This window comes from Myotis myotis, unplaced genomic scaffold, assembly GCF_014108235.1.
Source record: "Myotis myotis isolate mMyoMyo1 unplaced genomic scaffold, mMyoMyo1.p scaffold_m19_p_13, whole genome shotgun sequence".
NCBI lineage: Eukaryota > Metazoa > Chordata > Mammalia > Chiroptera > Vespertilionidae > Myotis > Myotis myotis.
Window position 1 is genome coordinate 56,849,551 of NW_023416317.1, and position 16,354 is coordinate 56,865,904.

At 67.4% G+C, this 16,354-nt stretch overlaps 2 protein-coding genes across 7 annotated transcripts in view; one reads left to right on the forward strand and one right to left on the reverse strand.

Annotated features, from left to right (window-relative positions):
• RNF123 (ring finger protein 123) overlaps window positions 1–10,837 on the reverse strand; it is a 23,723-nt gene extending 12,886 nt beyond the window's left edge. Inside the window, exons 1-21 of one of the 6 annotated variants that reach the window (XM_036333540.1) lie at window positions 10,355–10,485; window positions 9,590–9,693; window positions 8,539–8,655; window positions 8,196–8,274; window positions 4,674–4,753; window positions 4,449–4,543; window positions 4,054–4,108; window positions 3,866–3,951; window positions 3,623–3,709; window positions 3,433–3,500; window positions 3,190–3,315; window positions 2,832–2,946; window positions 2,638–2,742; window positions 2,186–2,311; window positions 1,986–2,078; window positions 1,832–1,905; window positions 1,144–1,261; window positions 947–1,046; window positions 722–783; window positions 508–579; window positions 176–296 (exon numbers count right to left, since the gene is read on the reverse strand). In XM_036333540.1, the coding sequence (XP_036189433.1) occupies window positions 176–296; window positions 508–579; window positions 722–783; window positions 947–1,046; window positions 1,144–1,261; window positions 1,832–1,905; window positions 1,986–2,078; window positions 2,186–2,311; window positions 2,638–2,742; window positions 2,832–2,946; window positions 3,190–3,315; window positions 3,433–3,500; window positions 3,623–3,709; window positions 3,866–3,951; window positions 4,054–4,108; window positions 4,449–4,543; window positions 4,674–4,753; window positions 8,196–8,274; window positions 8,539–8,620 (1,744 nt within the window). In that variant the 5' untranslated portion in view covers window positions 8,621–8,655; window positions 9,590–9,693; window positions 10,355–10,485. Of the gene's footprint in view, window positions 1–175; window positions 297–507; window positions 580–721; window positions 784–946; window positions 1,047–1,143; window positions 1,262–1,831; window positions 1,906–1,985; window positions 2,079–2,185; window positions 2,312–2,637; window positions 2,743–2,831; window positions 2,947–3,189; window positions 3,316–3,432; window positions 3,501–3,622; window positions 3,710–3,865; window positions 3,952–4,053; window positions 4,109–4,448; window positions 4,544–4,673; window positions 4,754–8,195; window positions 8,275–8,538; window positions 8,656–9,589; window positions 9,694–9,952; window positions 10,258–10,354; window positions 10,486–10,699 lie in introns of those variants that run through there. The other 5 variants (XM_036333535.1, XM_036333536.1, XM_036333539.1 and 2 more) reach the window with 5 other exon arrangements.
• MST1 (macrophage stimulating 1) lies at window positions 9,022–16,186 on the forward strand. The gene is made up of 20 exons (XM_036333823.1): window positions 9,022–9,126; window positions 9,848–10,075; window positions 10,998–11,253; window positions 12,176–12,323; window positions 12,396–12,508; window positions 12,588–12,702; window positions 12,799–12,935; window positions 13,014–13,134; window positions 13,284–13,402; window positions 13,670–13,838; window positions 13,990–14,120; window positions 14,205–14,307; window positions 14,398–14,534; window positions 14,635–14,670; window positions 14,762–14,882; window positions 15,051–15,128; window positions 15,268–15,414; window positions 15,494–15,600; window positions 15,696–15,835; window positions 15,950–16,186. The coding sequence occupies exons 1-20, from the start codon at window positions 9,022–9,024 to the stop codon at window positions 16,109–16,111; spliced, it is 2,673 nt and encodes an 890-aa protein (XP_036189716.1). The 3' UTR covers window positions 16,112–16,186.
• Window positions 16,187–16,354: the final 168 nt, after the last annotated feature.

Below are 16,354 nucleotides of genomic sequence, written 5' to 3' on the forward strand. Positions count from 1 at the left end.
CCCAGACCCAGGACTGCAGAGAGCTGGCGGCCGGGAGCCTATGGGCACTGTCAGCACGGACGGCTCGCTGTCCCGGCCCGCAGGGCTCCTGCTGCTCGCCCCCCAGCCCCCACCCCACACCCACCCCAGGGCTGGCTAGCTCTGCCGGCCTCGAGGCCGGGCCTGGTCCACTCACCCTCGCTGACGGAGGCATGGGGGTTGGAAGCCTTGTATTCATCCCAGTAGCAGCGCAGGGCGGAGATCAGCCGGTGCAAGAAGCAGACCATGTACTCAGGGGGGCAGAGCAGGGGTATGTTCTGTGGGCACAGGGCACAGACATGCCGCTGCTCTAGCCCAGAGTCCAGCCCACGCCTCATCTGAAGCTGCCCCAGGGTCCTCGCTGGGCAGAGGGCAGAGGACCAGGGCTCGGTGGGAAGGAGGAGGCGGAGAAGGGGCAGAAGCCCAGGGGGCAGAGCCTGCAACCCAGACAGGGGCCACGATGAGCTGCCCGGCCTGGCGGACACCTACCCCCCGGCCGCTGGCATTCTCCTGCAGGAACTTCCGGAACTTGGTCAGGAAGATGTACCTAGAAGCTTCGCCCTTCGGGGGCAGGAGATGACGCTGTGATGAGCTGAGGACGCTGCTCCGGCCGGACGAGCCCGTGCTGGGAGCTGGACCTGCCCGGGAGCTGGGTCCCCCTCACCCACCGCCGGGCCAGGACCCAACAAGCGCCTGGACTCACCCCATTCTCATCCTTATTGTTCAGCAGCAGCTTCAGGATCTGGACCTGCAGTTCTTCCACCACTGGGGCGGGCGGGGAGCGGACACTGAGCCCGCAGAGCCCCGCCCTCGGGCCCCGGGGCAGGAGGGGTGCAGGCTGGGATGGGGCTCCACCACCAGGGACCCTGAGCCCAGCCCATGTGCACGCAGCCCAACCGCCCAGCCGCCCGGCCCAGGCAGGCCTGACCTTCGATGCGCTTCTTGAGCCTCTGGCAGCCCCGCTCGTAGGCACGCCTCCGCAGCCGCTCCTCGGCCGTCTCCTCCTTCACCTCCTTACTGTCCTTGCCCTGGACCGGGGGCAGGAGGGCAGACAGCCGGGTTCCCCCACCACCCACCCAGCCCGCCCGGGCCAGCCTCCCTCAGACCGCCACCCAGGCCACCCACCTCCTTGCCGGGGTGGGGGGGCCACCAGGTGGTGGGGATGAGCTGCTGCAGGCCGGCCTCCTCCACGCGCAGCGGGCTCTTGATGTGGAAGAAGACGGCAGACCGGAGCGCGTCGAAGCTGCAGCCCGTCAAGGCAAGCTCTGCTCACCCGAGTGTCGCCCCCCACCCCAGGGGAGCTCGGCGGAAATCTGGCCACCGGCACGTGCCCACCTCCACGTGCCCACCACAGTGCGCCCCCGCCCCAGGTGCCAGCGCTGCCCTGTGCTTGTCTCTCCATGAGCCCCAGAAGGGTGTGGCTGTCAGCCCAAGCCCGGCGCCCACGCGTGTACGTGTGCAGTAAAGGCGGCCCCAGGGACAGGTGGCTGCGGGCCAGGCTGGGCGGGGCCTGGTGGCCTCTCCTGGGAGGCGGTGGCCCCAGAGAGAGAAGAGGCGGGAGCTGGGGCCCAGAGCCGCTCTCCCCACTGTTCTACTTGCGCACCCTCGACATTCTGGGGGAGCAGGAAGAGCTGACTTCTAGATCTGGGGAACCCCGCCCCGGAACACGAGTAAAGGACAGAGCTGTGGCTGAGGGCAGGCCCTGTGGCGCCCCCACACCTCCATGTCGCCCCAGAATCTGCCCGCCAGCCCCCCGCACTGGGCAGCTCCGCTCTTCCCGAGCCTCCTGGGACCCCGCGCGCGGCCAGGATACAGCACACTGCTCAGCAGGAACTTGCGGGACTTGTCGTGCCTCAGGATGGCGACGGTGAGCCGCAGGTGGTGGATCTGCGGGGAGGGGGTGCTCAGAGGGCGGGCGAGGCCCAGGGCCCAGGGCTCAGGCTCCGGGCAGCGGCACAAACGCCCACCTGCAGGCTGAGGTCGGGGACGATGGGCGAGAAGCGGTACAGGCGCAGCAGGGCCATCATCAGCTGCTTGAGGCAGTCGTGCACCTCGTATTCCTGGAGAGAAACGCGGCTGCACAGACCGGGCGGGGCAGCCCGACGGCCACTCCCCGGCCCCGGCCCAGGGAGCCCAGCCCGGCCCGGCCCGAGCGCAGGAGCCTCACCTCCATGAAGAGCCACAGGAGGTCCAGAACCTGGCCCACCGCGGCCGGCGCCTGCTCGGGGCCGCCCGCCTCCACCAGGCCCAGCAGGAAGCTCGTCAGCACCGACTCCACCAGGTACACCTTGCGCTGTGTGAGGGCGGCACTGGTGAGGCGCCGGCCGCCCGCGGGCACCTGCCGAGGCAGCGCCAGGCCCAGGCCCAGGCACGGCGGGACCCTGGGCCCTCAGGCAGCCCCTCGCAGGCTGCCTGCCGCCCTCCAGGGGCTTCGCCACGGCCGCTCCTGCCTGGGATGTCGTTACTCCCAACCCCCTCGAGGACCCGCCCCAAGGCCTCTTTCTCTGCTGGGTGACATCCTGGGGGTCTGAGGGCTCAGGTCACACGGGGCCCCTCCCAGGGGAAGGTGCAGCCTCGGCCTCGGCCTCGGCCTCGGCCTGCCTCCCCCCAGCCCCTCACCAGGAGCGGAGCGAAGCGCTGGAAGATGTGGGCCAGCGTGAGCAGCACCGTGGGCTGGCCCTGCACCTGCCACTCGGAGCTCTCCTTCTCCAGCAGCCGCCCCTCCTGGGCGGGGAGAGGGGAGTGTGAGGGAGGGCGGCAGGAGGCCCCGCCCCTGCCCCCCCCCCCCCCCCCCCCGCCCAGCCCTGGCTCACCACGGGGTCCAGCTCCACGCTGAGCACCGCCCGGAAGCAGCCCAGCAGCCTCTGTGCCCGCACCAGGTCGGCGCGCGGCGGGTCCTGCAGGGGCCGGTAGCCCGCCACTGGGTAGGTGTCACAGTTAAGCTGCATCTGGGGCTCAGACACCCCCCCCCGCCCCCCCCCCAAGACGGCACTCCTTTTGCTACTTCACGCTCTTCATCAGTTCAGCTGGCACCCCGCGAACAAGGTCGCTACGGGACTGCTGCCCCTCCCGTCCCCCTCCAAGCTGGGCCCACTCACTCCCGAGGCAGCAGGCCCTTCCCCGCCAGCGCCCCGACTTCCCAGCAGCCCACGCCTCCTTGGGAAAGGATATCGCAGGGGGCGGCTGCCGAAGTTGAAGGCCACGGACTCCTTGAAGGAGAGGCTGATGGCTGGGAAGTAGGCCGTGCCCGGGCCCCTGGACAGGTTCTCGAAGGCGGTGCCCAGCGACACGCCGTTCCTGGGGTGGAAGGGAGGCCTGAGGGCCGTGCCCAGGCCCCTGCTGGGGCTGCTCCCTCAGGCCACCCTCCCAGGGATGGAGCCGGGAGGCCCACGGCCGGGGAGGCAGGGGACTCACAGGCAGAAGGACAGAGCGCCGGCGTCCAGGTCGATCAGGCAGCTCACGATGTCCCCCGCGGCCCATGCCTGCAGGGAGGAGGCTCACAGAGGCCGGCGCCGGCAGCCTGCCCCCGGGCCCTGGGCTGCGTCTCCACGACCACCCAGAGGAGCCCTCAGTCCCTCAGGCTGCCCGCGGGCTCGGCCCTCACCTTGCCGTAGTTCGTGGTGGTCACGTTCCACTTGCGCACCCGGTTGCCATCATAGGCGTAGGAGTTGTGCGTGTCTCCGACGCCCTCCTGGGGATGAAGGGCTGTGAGGCCCAGGGGAGGCGGGCGGGCCAGCCTGGGGCGCACGTGTCTAGAGAAGGTGGCGGTGCTCCAGGGCAGGCGAGGGCTGGGTGGGCAGTCGGGGAGGGTCTGGGGCAGAGGAGCTCCCTGGGGGCCGGCACGTACCTCCTGATTGAAGCGGCAGTTGATGGTGCACCAGCCGATCTGCATGAGCCCCTGGGAGGAGATGAGCACCTCGTACACCCATTTCCCTGGAAAAAGCCAAGTCAGGCCCAGCAGGCAGACACTGCCCCCACCTCGTGCCCGGGCCCCCGACCTCCCCACCGCCCAGCCACCGCCCAGCATGGCCGCACCTTTGTACACGCAGGTGGTCGAGCGGATGGTGCCGAAGTTGCTGTGGCCAATCACCTGGGGAGAGCAGGGGTGAGCTCCCCTGGGTACACGGTGCTTCCCCAGGGAGAGCGCCTGTCCCGGCGCCGCCCGCCTCATGGTGCGGGCCGAGGGCCTCTGTGCCCCACACTGCCCTGCACCTGACTTTGGGGGGGGAGGGGGCTAGGCCCGTGTGTCCCCAGCAGGAACACGCGGGGAGGCTCATGGCCTTGCTGGGAAGAGGCTGGGGCTGGAGTACTTGCAAGAGGGTTTCGGGGAATGTCAGGGGGGCGTGGGGCTGAGGACTCAAGGGGCCGCATTGGGAGGAGCTGGGTGAGCTGTCACCGGGCTGGGCCGACTGGGCCTCGCCCTCACTCACCCCCAGGAGGTCGTCATCTACCAGGAGCAGCCCCTCGAAGCCCCCCGTGTGGTCCAGGACCACGGTGGAGGGGCCGAGCCGCCCTTCCACCTGCCCTGCAAGGAGGAGGGTGTGGTCGGGCCCAGGTCTGAGAGAACGCAGAGGGCTGAGCTCGCCAGGACACCCCCAGGGTCTGCCAGGCCCCGGCCTGGATCCCCCAACCCCACTGCAGAAGCGGCCACGTACCCTGGCTCTCCTCATCCTCACTGTCCACCTGTAACAGCTGGTCCAGATGCTCTGGCAGGTTCTGGAAGTTCAGGGGTTTCCTGGGGAGAGCAAGAGGCTGCGAGGGGCCCCCAGTTCCTGAAACCAGCCCAGGACACTAACCCCCCTTCTCCCGCCCCCCAAGCTCCCGAGGGCGGTGGCCGAGACTGCAGAAGAAGCGTTGTGTCTGGCCCCGGACCCTGGCGTGCTGGGATCAGAGGGCGAGGTTAGCTGCTAAACTAAAAGTGATGTCCCATCTGGTGCCGCCTCAAGGCTGTGAACGAAGTCCTCTAAGCCTCAGCTCCCTGGTCTGCGGAAGCACCAGCAGCTGTGCCTCGGGGACGCGGGGGGCGGGGGGGGGGGGGCGGGTGCCACGTGCTCCCTGTGCGGCCCACACCCGCCCGCCCTCGAAGGGGGTGTGCTGATCCTGCCTGGGAGAGCGAGGCCGGGAGCAACGCTGACCCCATGTGGTCAGCACCAAGGTCAGCGAGTCAGCCCTGGACCCCAGCCCTGCGGTCCCTTCCGGGGTAGATGCCCAGCCTCCCCACCAGCCAGGGAAGCCCGTGGGGAATGAGACACGCCAGGCATCTGCAGGGCTCAGCCCTCCGAGCTGCTGGCTGGCTCTGTCCTGTACCAACCTACACGGCCCACCACCTGCCCCGCCGGACTCTCTCTGCGTGGCCTGCACATGCTCAGAGGAGGAAGGGCTGTCTCGGGTCAGTCAGCTCTGCCCTGAGTTCAGCTGCTAAGAATAGCGGGGAAGGGAGGCGGACACAGCGGGTCTCAGGCAGAGGGGAGGCCCAACGCCCATCTGGGTCAGGGCCACAGACTGCCGGCACCTGCTCTTCCCGCTGTGATCCCAGCTCCGGCCCCGTCCACCCGCCTAGGGAGTGGGGTCTGGAAGGGGGCAGAGGTGGCCCACGGCACCCATTCTCTGGCAAGGCAGCGCCAGCCCAGTCTCAGGGACCATGTGCTCCTCCCGGCTGTGAGCTGCTACTGACCCCTGGCTGCAGGGGCTGGAGATGCACAGAGCTGCGTCTCCGTGTAAATACAGGTGCCGGCCTGTGACGGGGCTCAGGCAGCAGCGTGAGAGGCTGCTGCCAGGCCCGGCCGGCGGGGCTCAGTGGTTGAGCGTCGACCTATGAGCCAGAAGGTCATGGTTAGATTTCCGATCAGGAGCCAGCGAGTTGCGGGCTCGATCCCCGGTGGGGGGCGTGCAGGAGGCAGCTGGTCCATGACTCTCTCATCATGGATGTTTCTGTCTCCCTCTCCCTTCCTCTCTGAAATCAATACGAATACATTTTAAAAAGGCTGCCAGCCTCCTCACTGAACACGCCCGGGGCGTGGGGCCCAGGGCCCAGGAGGCTTCCAGCAGTTCTTCCCGGCCCACACCTGGGAGGGCTGCTCTGGTTGTCTGTTTGTTTTTTGTAATATATTTGCACAAATTCATGCACCAGTGGGGTCCCTTGGCCTGGCCTGCGGGATTGGGCAGAAACCGGCTCTCTGACATCCTGAGGGGTCCCGGATTGCGAGAGGGCGCAGGCCAGAGACCAGGCCGAGGGACCCCACCGGTGCACGATTAGGGCCGGGGAGGGACGCGGGAGGCCGCCGGCTGAGGAGGGACCTCGGGAGGGCTCCAGGGCGTGTCCAGCCCATCTTGCCCAGTCCCGATCGGCCTGATCCCAGCAGTAAGCTAACCTACCTGTCGAAGCATCTGCCCCCTGGTGGTCAGTGCACGTCATAGCGAGTGGTTGAAAGGCCTTAGCATATCATTAGCATATTACACTTTGGTTGAACAGCCGACCAGACGACCAGACATTTAATCATATTAGGCTTTTATTGTATAGGATTGATTTCAGAGAGAAAAGGAGGGAGAGAGAGAAACATTAATGATGAGAGAGAATCATTGATTGGCTGCCTCCTGCACACCCCACACTGGGGATTGAGCCCTCAACCCAGGCCTGTGCCCTGATAGGGAATCAAACCGTGACCTCCTGGTTCCTAGGTCGATGCTCAACCCCTGAGCCACGCTGGCCAGGCAGGCTGCCCTGGTCTTGTGCCCGATCTGCAGAGCAGCTGTGGGCAGGCGACCTGAGATGGCCTCTCAGTGCCCCGCACTGCCCATCTGGCCAACCGCAGCACTGCCTGCCCTTTCTGGACCTGCCTGCCCAGGCCCCAGCCCAGGGCTTCCTGTCCACACAGCCGCTGACCAATGGCCCTGCCACCTGCTCGCCCTCCTGGCAGCCACGGCGGCGGCAGCAGGATCATTTCTGCTGTCACATGAAGTAGGGATCAGACGGCCCTGGTGCAGGCCCGGACTGGGGCTGGGGTGGAGGTGGGCAGCAGCCCCCCAGAAGTAGGAACCCCTTGGCCACCACAGCCACTTAAAGGAACAGGCAACAACGCTGCCCTCTGAGCCTGCCCAGAGAACAGAGGCTGCGAAAGACAGAACAGCCTGGGCTGGCAAGAGGCTGGCAAGAGGGGCACTCCCAGGAAGGAGTAATTTAGCAACAACCTTACATGTGACTGCGGTTCAAATACTCTAGCCGCCCGACTCCAAGCCCGGCGTCCTCACAGCTCAGTCCCCAAAAGCAAAGCCCCCTGAACCAGGGCCCCGGCTAAGGGCGGACCCCGCGCCTGAAAACACGCCCACCAGGATCAGTTTGCAATGTAGGAAAACACTCAGGGGATATATTGATGACAAAAAAAGGATTTAAATTTCTAAACACTTTTGGAGCTGAGAGCTATGTCCATTGTCTGATGGTATGATGGCTTCACAGGTTATCCGCAATTCAAACTCACTTTAAACACAAGTGGTTTATTGTATGTCAATTATTCCCTAATAAAACTTTTTTTTTTAAAAAAAAGAACTGGCCGAAACCGGTTTGGCTCAGTGGATAGAGCGTCGGCCTGCGGACTGAAAGGTCAGGTTCGATTCCGGTCAAGGGCATGTACCTGGGTTGCGGACATATTCCCAGTGGGGGATGTGCAGGAGGCAGCTGATCAATGTTTCTCTCTCATCGATGTTTCTAATTCTCTATCCCTCTCCTTTCCTCTCTGTGAAAAATCAATAAAAAATTTTAAAAAACTTCTATTCAGCATAATTCAAACTATACAGATTGTGAGATGGAGAAATCCGGCCCTAACAGGCACCTTAGCTAATTCGCGGACAGGTGCCTTTTCTGCTTCTAAGTGTCTGCTAAGACGCACTGGGACTGATATGGGTTAAACTTGCAAGGAAACGGGCCGGTGAGGTGTGTACTTCGCAGACAAGCCGGCGGCAGGGGGCCAGGGGGGAGGAGTGGGCAGGTGCTCACGGACCGATGCCGACTGTGGAGTCGGTGCAACACTGAGCGGACCGGCGCCGCCTCTGACCCCCCAGCTCCCTCGGAACGGGACTAGCACTGCCGGAGGGGAGGACGCAGCGGGACCCCAGGCCCTTCCCCAGGCGCGGCCCCCGGCCTCTGGCCGGCCCTGCAGAGGGAGGAGGCGGCCGGGGAGTACCTGCTGGTGGCGGCGGCGGCGTCAGGAGAGGAGAAGACGCGGTGCAGGTAGTCCTCCAGCAGCTTCTCGTGCACGATGCCTGGGCCGCAGCCAGGAGAGAGGCCACGGTCAGTGCGCTCAGCTCTGCGGCCGCGGGGTCAGGTGGGTGCACTGGTGGGTGCACTGCCCCATGGCAGCTGGTGGAGGAGCTGGCTGACGGTGGAGAGGGGAAGGGGGAGGGGGGAGGAAGAGGGGGGGCGGGGGGCCCGGGCAGCACTGCCTGGGGGTCACGGGACCTGGGACTTGGCTGCCAGTGCCTCTTCCTTCTCCCTCCTTCAACAAGGAGCCTGCTCCCAGCCCTTACCTGTGACCCTGGCCTTCTCAGCGTCCGAGGTCAGCCCGTAGCTCTTGCGGGAGAAAGACATGTCAGCCCCCTTGGATGCCATGCTTCATGTCTCGTGGGCGGCCAGTGTCCTGGGGGCTGAGCCAGAGGCAGAGGTTGTCTCCGTGAAGCCAGCCAATGGCCCCCACCCTCCCCTCAGTGCTGGGGGGCAGGAAGGCCTGGGAGCCAGTGGGGACAGGTGCGCACACGCCCTCACGCACCAACGCTGGGCAGAGGGAGGCAGGGGCTCCCAGCTTCCCGCACAGGGAGGGGGGCTATGTAGGACCCCGTGCGACAAGCCACGGGCAGGCCGCCACCATGTCCCAGGGCTCAGCACAGGCCCCCCCAGAGCAGGGGCCAGATATGTGTCTGTAGAACCAAACTAAATGCCTCCACCCTGGGAAAGCGAAACCAGCGTCCACCGTGGGGTGGCCTAGGAGCGGAGCCCCCGTACCCCTCTCCGTCATGAGCCCCCCTGGGCCCTGCTCATCTCCAGGAGATATGATACCCACACCCGACACCACCCTCCCCAAGCGCAGCCCACCATCAGGGCTGGTGTCTTCTCCAGCTGCAAGCCCTGCCCACACCCGAGGCCAGGACCGTCCTCAGCTCAGGACCCCCTCCCCCTTCCCCTTCCCTGGTGGAAAGTCCTGCTCGTTTTGCTCACACACACGGCTGCCCACCCCAGCCCAGCCCAGCACCCCCAGCCCAGCACCCCGGCCCAGCACCTCGGACCAGCATCCCGAGCCCGGCACCCCCAGCCCAGCACCCCGGCCCAGCACCTCGGGCCAGCATCCCGAGCCCAGCACCCCCGGCCCAGCACCCCGGGCCAGCACCCCGGGCCAGCACCCCAGGCCCAGCACCCCCGGCCCAGCACCCCCGGCCCAGCACCCCCAGCCCAGCACCCCGGCCCAGCACCCCCAGCCCAGCACCCCCAGCCCAGCACCCCCAGCCCAGCACCCTGGGCCAGTCCTCATGGCAGGTCCCGCTGATCGCCCCGCTGCCCAGCCCTCACCCTCACCCTCACCCTCACCCTCACGGGTGTCGCTCGGCTGCTGTGAAAGCGGCAAAGCGGCTGGTCAGCCTCAGCCTGTGTCTCAAGCTCCGCGTCCGACAGGAGCCGCTGGCCACACGTGGCTGCTCACAGTGAATTACAGTTTGGAAAGTTAACTTCTCGGTTACCTGAGCCACGTTTCAAGCATTCGGGCCGCATGTGGCCAGTGGTTAGGGCGCTGCCCCCTGGAACACAGGACGCGCACCGGACAGTCCTCCGCCCCCCCTCCCCCGACAGCCAGCACCCCGCTCCCTGCAGCCCCTTATCGCACCCGCACAGGCCTCGGCCCCATCGCAGCCCCTGCCCGTTCCCGGCCGAGCCAGCCTGCCCCTCGGACGGTACCTGCCGCCCCCGCGGGCCCCACGGGCGTCCGTGACCGCGGCCCCGTCCCACCGGCGCCGGGCAGCTGCGACCTGGCCGCCCAGTTGGGCAGCAAACCGCCCGGACGCCCGCCCTGGGGTGCAGGTGCGACCAGGTGCCGGCGGCCCGGCTCCGCTCGGGCTCCCCGCCGCGTCGGTCCGCCCGCTGCCGCCCGGTCCAGTTCCGATCAGAACCGACCCCTCTCGGAGCCAAGGGCGCGGAGGGCAGGGCACGTCCCCCCCAGTCCCCGCGCGGCCCCGAGACCCGAGGGTCCCCCGGCCCCAGCCCGCAGCCCGCACAGGCCGGGACCCCGCGCCCAGCACCCGCCCCGGGCCGCCGGGGGAGCCGGGGACTCGCCCGGCCGGGCGGCCGCCCCTCACTCACCCCAGCTCGGCCGCCGCGGCCCGGCTCACAACATCCGCCCGGCCTCTCGCTACGGCGCCCGCCCGGGGTCAAACCCCGCGCCGCGCACGCGCACCGCCGCGCCGGCCGCCGCCAGGGGGCGCTCCGCCGGCCGGGCCGCGCTCCCGCCTCTGCCCCGCAGACACCCCGCCGCCCGCCGCCCGCCGCCCGCCGCCCGCCCCTGCCCCGCGGGAGGAGCTCGCAGCCGACACAGTGCCCGCCGCCCAGGCCGCCCTCCCAGCGCCTCCCCGCACGAGGGTCCTGCCCTGATGCCCCTACGGCGCCCCCCCTCCCCCGCTCCCCGGGCTCCCGCCAGCTCTCCGCTACCTGTTACCCCACCTCCCTTCTGCGGACGGTGGCCTCGCTCCCTTTGCCTGGGATGGGCCAGGGTGTGGGCCCATCTGCTACAGCTGCGGCCGATAAGCCAGCCCAAGGGGCGGTGGCTTTGGGGCTGGGCAGGGAACATTCCCCACTTTCCAGAGGACACGGGCTCAGGAAGGTGCCAGACCACTGCCTGGGGGCTGCAGCCCAGGCCTCTGGCACCCGCTTCCCTTCAGAGCAGCCTGGGCGCCCCCACCCCGGGCACCTCGAGTCCCCAACACCTGCCCACTGCATAGCCTCCTAGGGGCCAGCTGTGCAGAGTGAGGGCCCTTGCCCCTCGCCCAGGGGGCCTGGCCCCACCCCTCTCCCGGTGACTGGGTCTCAGGTCAGGCCCCAGCAGGCCTGGACTAGGGGTGTGGAGCCAGAGCCACCCAATCCTGGAGGGACAGGTTTCACAATTTCCCGGACGGGGCTGTGCTGGGTCACAGTGCAGCCTCCAGCTGGGAGGATGGGGTGGCTGCCACTCCTGCTCCTTCTGCTGCAGTGCCCATGGGCTCCTGGTGAGTGTGCCACCCCCACCCCATCCCCATCTGCCTTCGGGACGAGGTCAGACTCAGGCCCGTCCTGCTATTCCAGCTAGAAGCTCACTTTCCGTGGGCACAGAGCACCAGGCGACCGTGGCTTCTGGCAAGAGTGGGGCGGCCCCGGGAATACAGGTACAGACCGCCTAGTCTAGCCGGCAGGCGTCTGCTGGGCATCAAGGCGGCGCTGGGACGGTGCTAGGACGGTGCAGATGCACGCATGCGGGCAGCCATCCCTCCCCAGCCTGACCTACCCTAGCACATGCCCTCGCGCTGGTGTGAGACCAGCCTTGGAGTCCGAATGCCCAGCTAGTGTGGTTGCGCCCCTGCCTGGCCAGTGTGACAGCTCTGGGCCTGGCACCCTCAGCTGAGCGCTGAGATGAAACAAGTTCCGTCGGGCCGACACCCTCCCCACGGCTCTCCTGGAATGCATGGCTCAGGTCTGGGCCTGGTGCCTTGCCCACACAACAGTGATAACTCCCTTGTCTGGGGCCTGCTTCTCCCGCCCTGAACAGGAGTCCGACCCTTGAATGTGTCCACAGAGTCCGGCCTGGAACCTGGAGCTTTTGTTGTTGCTGTTAACCCCCATCAGAGGATATTTTTTCCATTGCTTTTCAGAGTGTGGAAGGGAGGGGAGGAGCGGGAGAGAGAGAAGCATCGGTGTGAGAGAGACACATCACTGGTTGCTTCCTGCAGGAGCCCTGACCAGGGGGTGGGGACCGAACCCAAAACTCATGTACGTGCCTTTGACCGGGAATTGAGCCCGCAACCCTTTTGTGCGCAGGGGGGCGCTCTAACCACTGAGCATGTTGGCCAGGGTGAACTTTGTAGCCCTGATTCCCTGAATGAACGCAGCCTAAGTGTGTTGATATGCATGACTGACATGCACCCCACGCTGCAGGGCAGCGCTCGCCTTTAAATGACTTCCAGGCGCTCCGGGGCACAGAGCTGCAGTACCTGCTGCACGCGGCGGGGCCCGGGCCGTGGCAAGAGGACGTGGCGGGTGCCGAGGAGTGTGCAGGGCGCTGTGAGCGCCTGCTGGACTGCAGGTGGGTGGCGACGGGGCCTAGAGAAGACTGAGGCAGCAGCACGGGCCCCCGTGACCCTGTGCCTCCTTCCAGGGCCTTCCACTACAACATGAGCAGCCACGGCTGCCAGCTGCTGCCGTGGACCCAGGACTCGCCCAACACGCGGCTGCAGCGTTCAGGGCGCTGCGACCTTTACCAGAAGAAAGGTGCGGGGCTGAGGAGAAGGGTGGCTGGGACAGGGGTGCTGGGCCTCAGGCCTTGTTGACGGGGGGCTGTCACTCCCAGACTATGTGCGGGACTGTATCATGGACAATGGGGTCAAGTACCGGGGCACCAAGGCCATCACCAGGAGTGGCCTAACCTGCCAGCGCTGGAGCCACAGGCACCCCAATGACCACAAGTGAGCCAGACCCCTCCGCCCTGTCCCTGCGGGTGGGCACCGGCCCCTGCCCCCCCCCCCCCCCGCACGCACTGTATTGCAGCTCTCCGTGCCCAGGTACATGCCCACACCCAAGAATGGCTTGGAGGAGAATTTCTGCCGCAATCCCGACGGCGACCCCAGAGGCCCCTGGTGCTACACGACAGACCCCGCTGTGCGCTTTCAGAGCTGCGGCATCAAGTCCTGCCGGGAGGGTAGGCGTCTCCGGGTCGAGCCTGGGCGGGAGGACCAGCCCCACACCCGTTCATAAACCCACTGCCCTGTGTCTCCAGCCGCTTGCGTTTCGTGCAACGGTGAGAATTACCGCGGCGCAGTGGACCGCACCGAGTCGGGCCGCGAGTGTCAGCGCTGGGACCTACAGCGCCCGCACCCGCACCGCTTTGAGCCGAGCAAGTACGCGCGGGTGGGCGGGCTCGATGCCTCGGGGGCCAGGCTAGTGGGGGGCTCTGGACTCCAGGGGCCGGGCCGATGTCAGGCAGTAGGGCGGGGCCAGGCCTGGCCCGAGTCCCAGGGTCCTGTTCACGTCCGGCCGTGGCTCCCAGGTTCCCGGACAAAGACCTGGACGACAACTACTGCCGGAATCCCGACGGCTCGGAGCGGCCCTGGTGCTACACCACCGACCCGCAGGTGGAGCGAGAGTTCTGCGACATCCCCAGCTGCGGTAGGACCCGGCCCCGCCGGGAGGCGCCTGGGGAAGTGGGGGCGTGGCCTCGCTGGGAAGGGGGAGGAGCTGGGCCCTTGGGAAAGTAGGGGCGTGGCCTCGCTGGGGAAGGGGTGGGGCTGGGCACTGGGGAAGTGGGGGCGTGGCCAGGCTGGGGAAGGGGCTGGGCGTGATCTGGCAGGGGACCCTTGGAAGTGGGGTTGGGCCTCAGCCTTAGCCTGGGTCTCGGTTCTGGCTCGAGTTCCGACCGGCTTCGATTCATCCAAGGGCCCAAGGCGCAGCCGCGTCCAGAAGCTACGACGCTCAATTGCTTCCGCGGGAAGGGCGAGGGCTACCGGGGCACGGCCAACACCACCGCCGCGGGCGTGCCCTGCCAGCGCTGGGACGCGCAGAGCCCGCATCAGCACCGCTTCGCGCCCGAGAAATACGCGTGCAAGTGAGCGGGCGGGCGACCGTCGCGGGGGCGGCTCCGGCGGGAGATCCGGGCGTGGCCTGGGGCGGTTCGGGGGCGTGGCCTGGGGTTTGGGGGCGTGGCTCCAGCCGAAGAGGCGCTGGGACCCACCGAGCTGAGCGGAGCCACTGCCCAGGGACCTCAGGGAGAACTTCTGCCGAAACCCCGACGGCTCGGAGGCGCCCTGGTGCTTCACCACGCGGCCTGGCATGCGCATGGCCTTCTGCTACCAGATCCGGCGCTGCACCGACGACGTGCGCCCCGAGGGTAAGGCCGCAGCGGGGGCTGGAGGCGCTGGCCGCAGGGCTCGGCGAGAACCGGCTGACGGCAGCCTTCGCCTGCCCGCTGCAGACTGTTACTACGGCACCGGGGAGCAGTACCGCGGCCCGGTCAGCAAGACGCGGAAGGGCGTCCCGTGCCAGCTCTGGTCCGCGGACGCGCCGCACAAGTCGCAGTGAGTTGGTCGGCACATCCGGCCCGAACTCAGACGGGAGCCAGTCGGGGCGTTGGGTCCTGCTATGAACTGGCTCCCCTTCCCGCCCAGGTTCACTCCTACCTCCGCCCCCCACGCGCACCTGGAGGAGAACTTCTGCCGGAACCCCGACGGGGACAGCCACGGGCCCTGGTGCTACACCACCGACGCGAGGATTCCCTTCGACTACTGTGCGCTGCGGCGCTGCGGTGAGCTGGGGTGACCGCCCTGCCGCTGCCCCACCCCCACCTCCCAACCCCCACCGCCTAAGGCTGGCTTTCTAAACGGGGTGAACATCGGCTCTTTCAGACGAGGACCAACCACCGTCCATCCTAGAGCCCCCAGGTACAGACGAACCAGGCGTGAGTGGGGGTGCCCGGCCTGTGCCTCCCACCCGCCCGCAGCAGGAGTCACATGGGGCCCATCCTGCCCCCAGACCAGGTGCTGTTTGAGAAGTGTGGCAAGAGGGTGCCCCGCCAGGACGAGCGTCCCTCCAGGCTGCGTGTGGTGGGGGGCCAGCCTGGGAACTCACCCTGGACAGTCAGCCTGCGCAACCGGTGAGGCCCAACAGCCTGCCCACCCCCCACCCCCCAGGGGCCGAGGCTGTCTGTCTGTGCCCCTGAAGGGTGGGAACCTGTCCTGGCTCCAGAGGTTCTAGCTGAGAGGTGGCAGGTCCACGCCTGTGTCCGGCCTCACTGTTCCCTGTACTGACCCTCATCCTCCAGGCACGGCCAGCACTTCTGTGGGGGCTCCCTGGTGAAGGAGCAGTGGGTGCTGACTTCCCAGCAGTGCTTCCCCTCCTGGTGAGCCCCCTTGGGTTTGGGGTCCCGCCCAGTCCCATCACCCAGCCTCATCTTCCCCCTAGCCACCTTCCCCAGGCCAGCCAACAGGGGGGCCTCGGGCAGCGGACCATGAGTCCTGACTGAGCAGCTTGTCCACCAGCCATGAGCCTCTCGTGGGCTATGAGGTGTGGCTGGGCACCATGTTCCAGAACCCGCAGCCCCAGGAGCCAGGCCTGCAGCGGGTCCCAGTGGCCAAAATGGTGTGCGGGCCCTCCGACTCCCAGCTGCTTCTGCTCAAGCTGGAGAGGTGTGTGCCGAGTCTGGGGCAGTGAGGTGGGGCCGGGCCTCTCGGCCTCAGGCCCTGAGCACCCTCGTTTCTGCCAAAGACCCGTCACCCTGAACCAGCGCGTGGCCCTGATCTGCTTGCCCCCCGAGCAGTACGTGGTGCCTCCGGGGACCAAGTGTGAGATTGCAGGCTGGGGCGAGACCAGAGGTAAGACGGTGCGGGGTGCGGGGTGCGGGGTCCAGACCGCGGGCGTGGTCCTACCCCAAGGCCTCCCTCCCTCCCTCCCATTCCCTCCGCTGTAGGAACAGGGAACAACTCGGTCCTCAACGTGGCTCCGCTGAACGTCATCTCCAACCAGGAGTGCAACGTCAAGTACCGCGGGCGCGTGCAGGAGAACGAGATGTGCACCAAGGGGCTGCTGGCCCCTGTGGGTGCCTGTGAGGTGGGTGACGGGCCCCGGCCACAGGGAGGGGATGGAAAACTGAACCTGCACTGGTCCCCTTCCAGGGGACTGGTCCCTGCCTCGAGCAGGCCCTCACCCGGTCTCCCCCACCAGGGCGACTACGGGGGCCCGCTTGCCTGCTTCACCCATGACTGCTGGGTCCTGGAGGGAATTATAATCCCCAACCGCGTGTGCGCACGGCCCCGCTGGCCAGCCGTCTTCATTCGCGTCTCTGTGTTTGTGGACTGGATTTACAAGGTCATGCGGCTGGGCTAGGCCTGGCCTCGGTCCCCCCTGTACTGGAGGGGGGACGGAGCTTCCTGTGGGACATAAAGCCACCTTTCCTCCTCACGCTGGGCTGCGCTTTAGTCTCTGCTTCCAGGGAATGAACCGGCAACTCCTCGCCCGGGCCTGGGGGCTCGGCCCTGCACCCCTCAGCCTGTGGGTGCTGTGGAAGGGCAGGACCTCCCAGGCCCCCATGTAAGGGTGGTGTAGGCAGTTGCCAACCGAAGGGGCTGC

Excerpts from the sequence above, each read along its gene's own strand:
- MST1 (XM_036333823.1), top strand. The coding sequence starts at position 9,022 with ATGAGCCCCCCTGGGCCCTGCTCATCTCCAGGAGATATGATACCCACA. Across the intron at positions 10,076-10,997 it reads ACGCCCGCCCTGGGGTGCAG|GGGCCAGCTGTGCAGAGTGA; the intron begins GTGCGACCAGGT and ends ATAGCCTCCTAG. Across the intron at positions 14,308-14,397 it reads GACGCGCCGCACAAGTCGCA|GTTCACTCCTACCTCCGCCC; the intron begins GTGAGTTGGTCG and ends CTTCCCGCCCAG.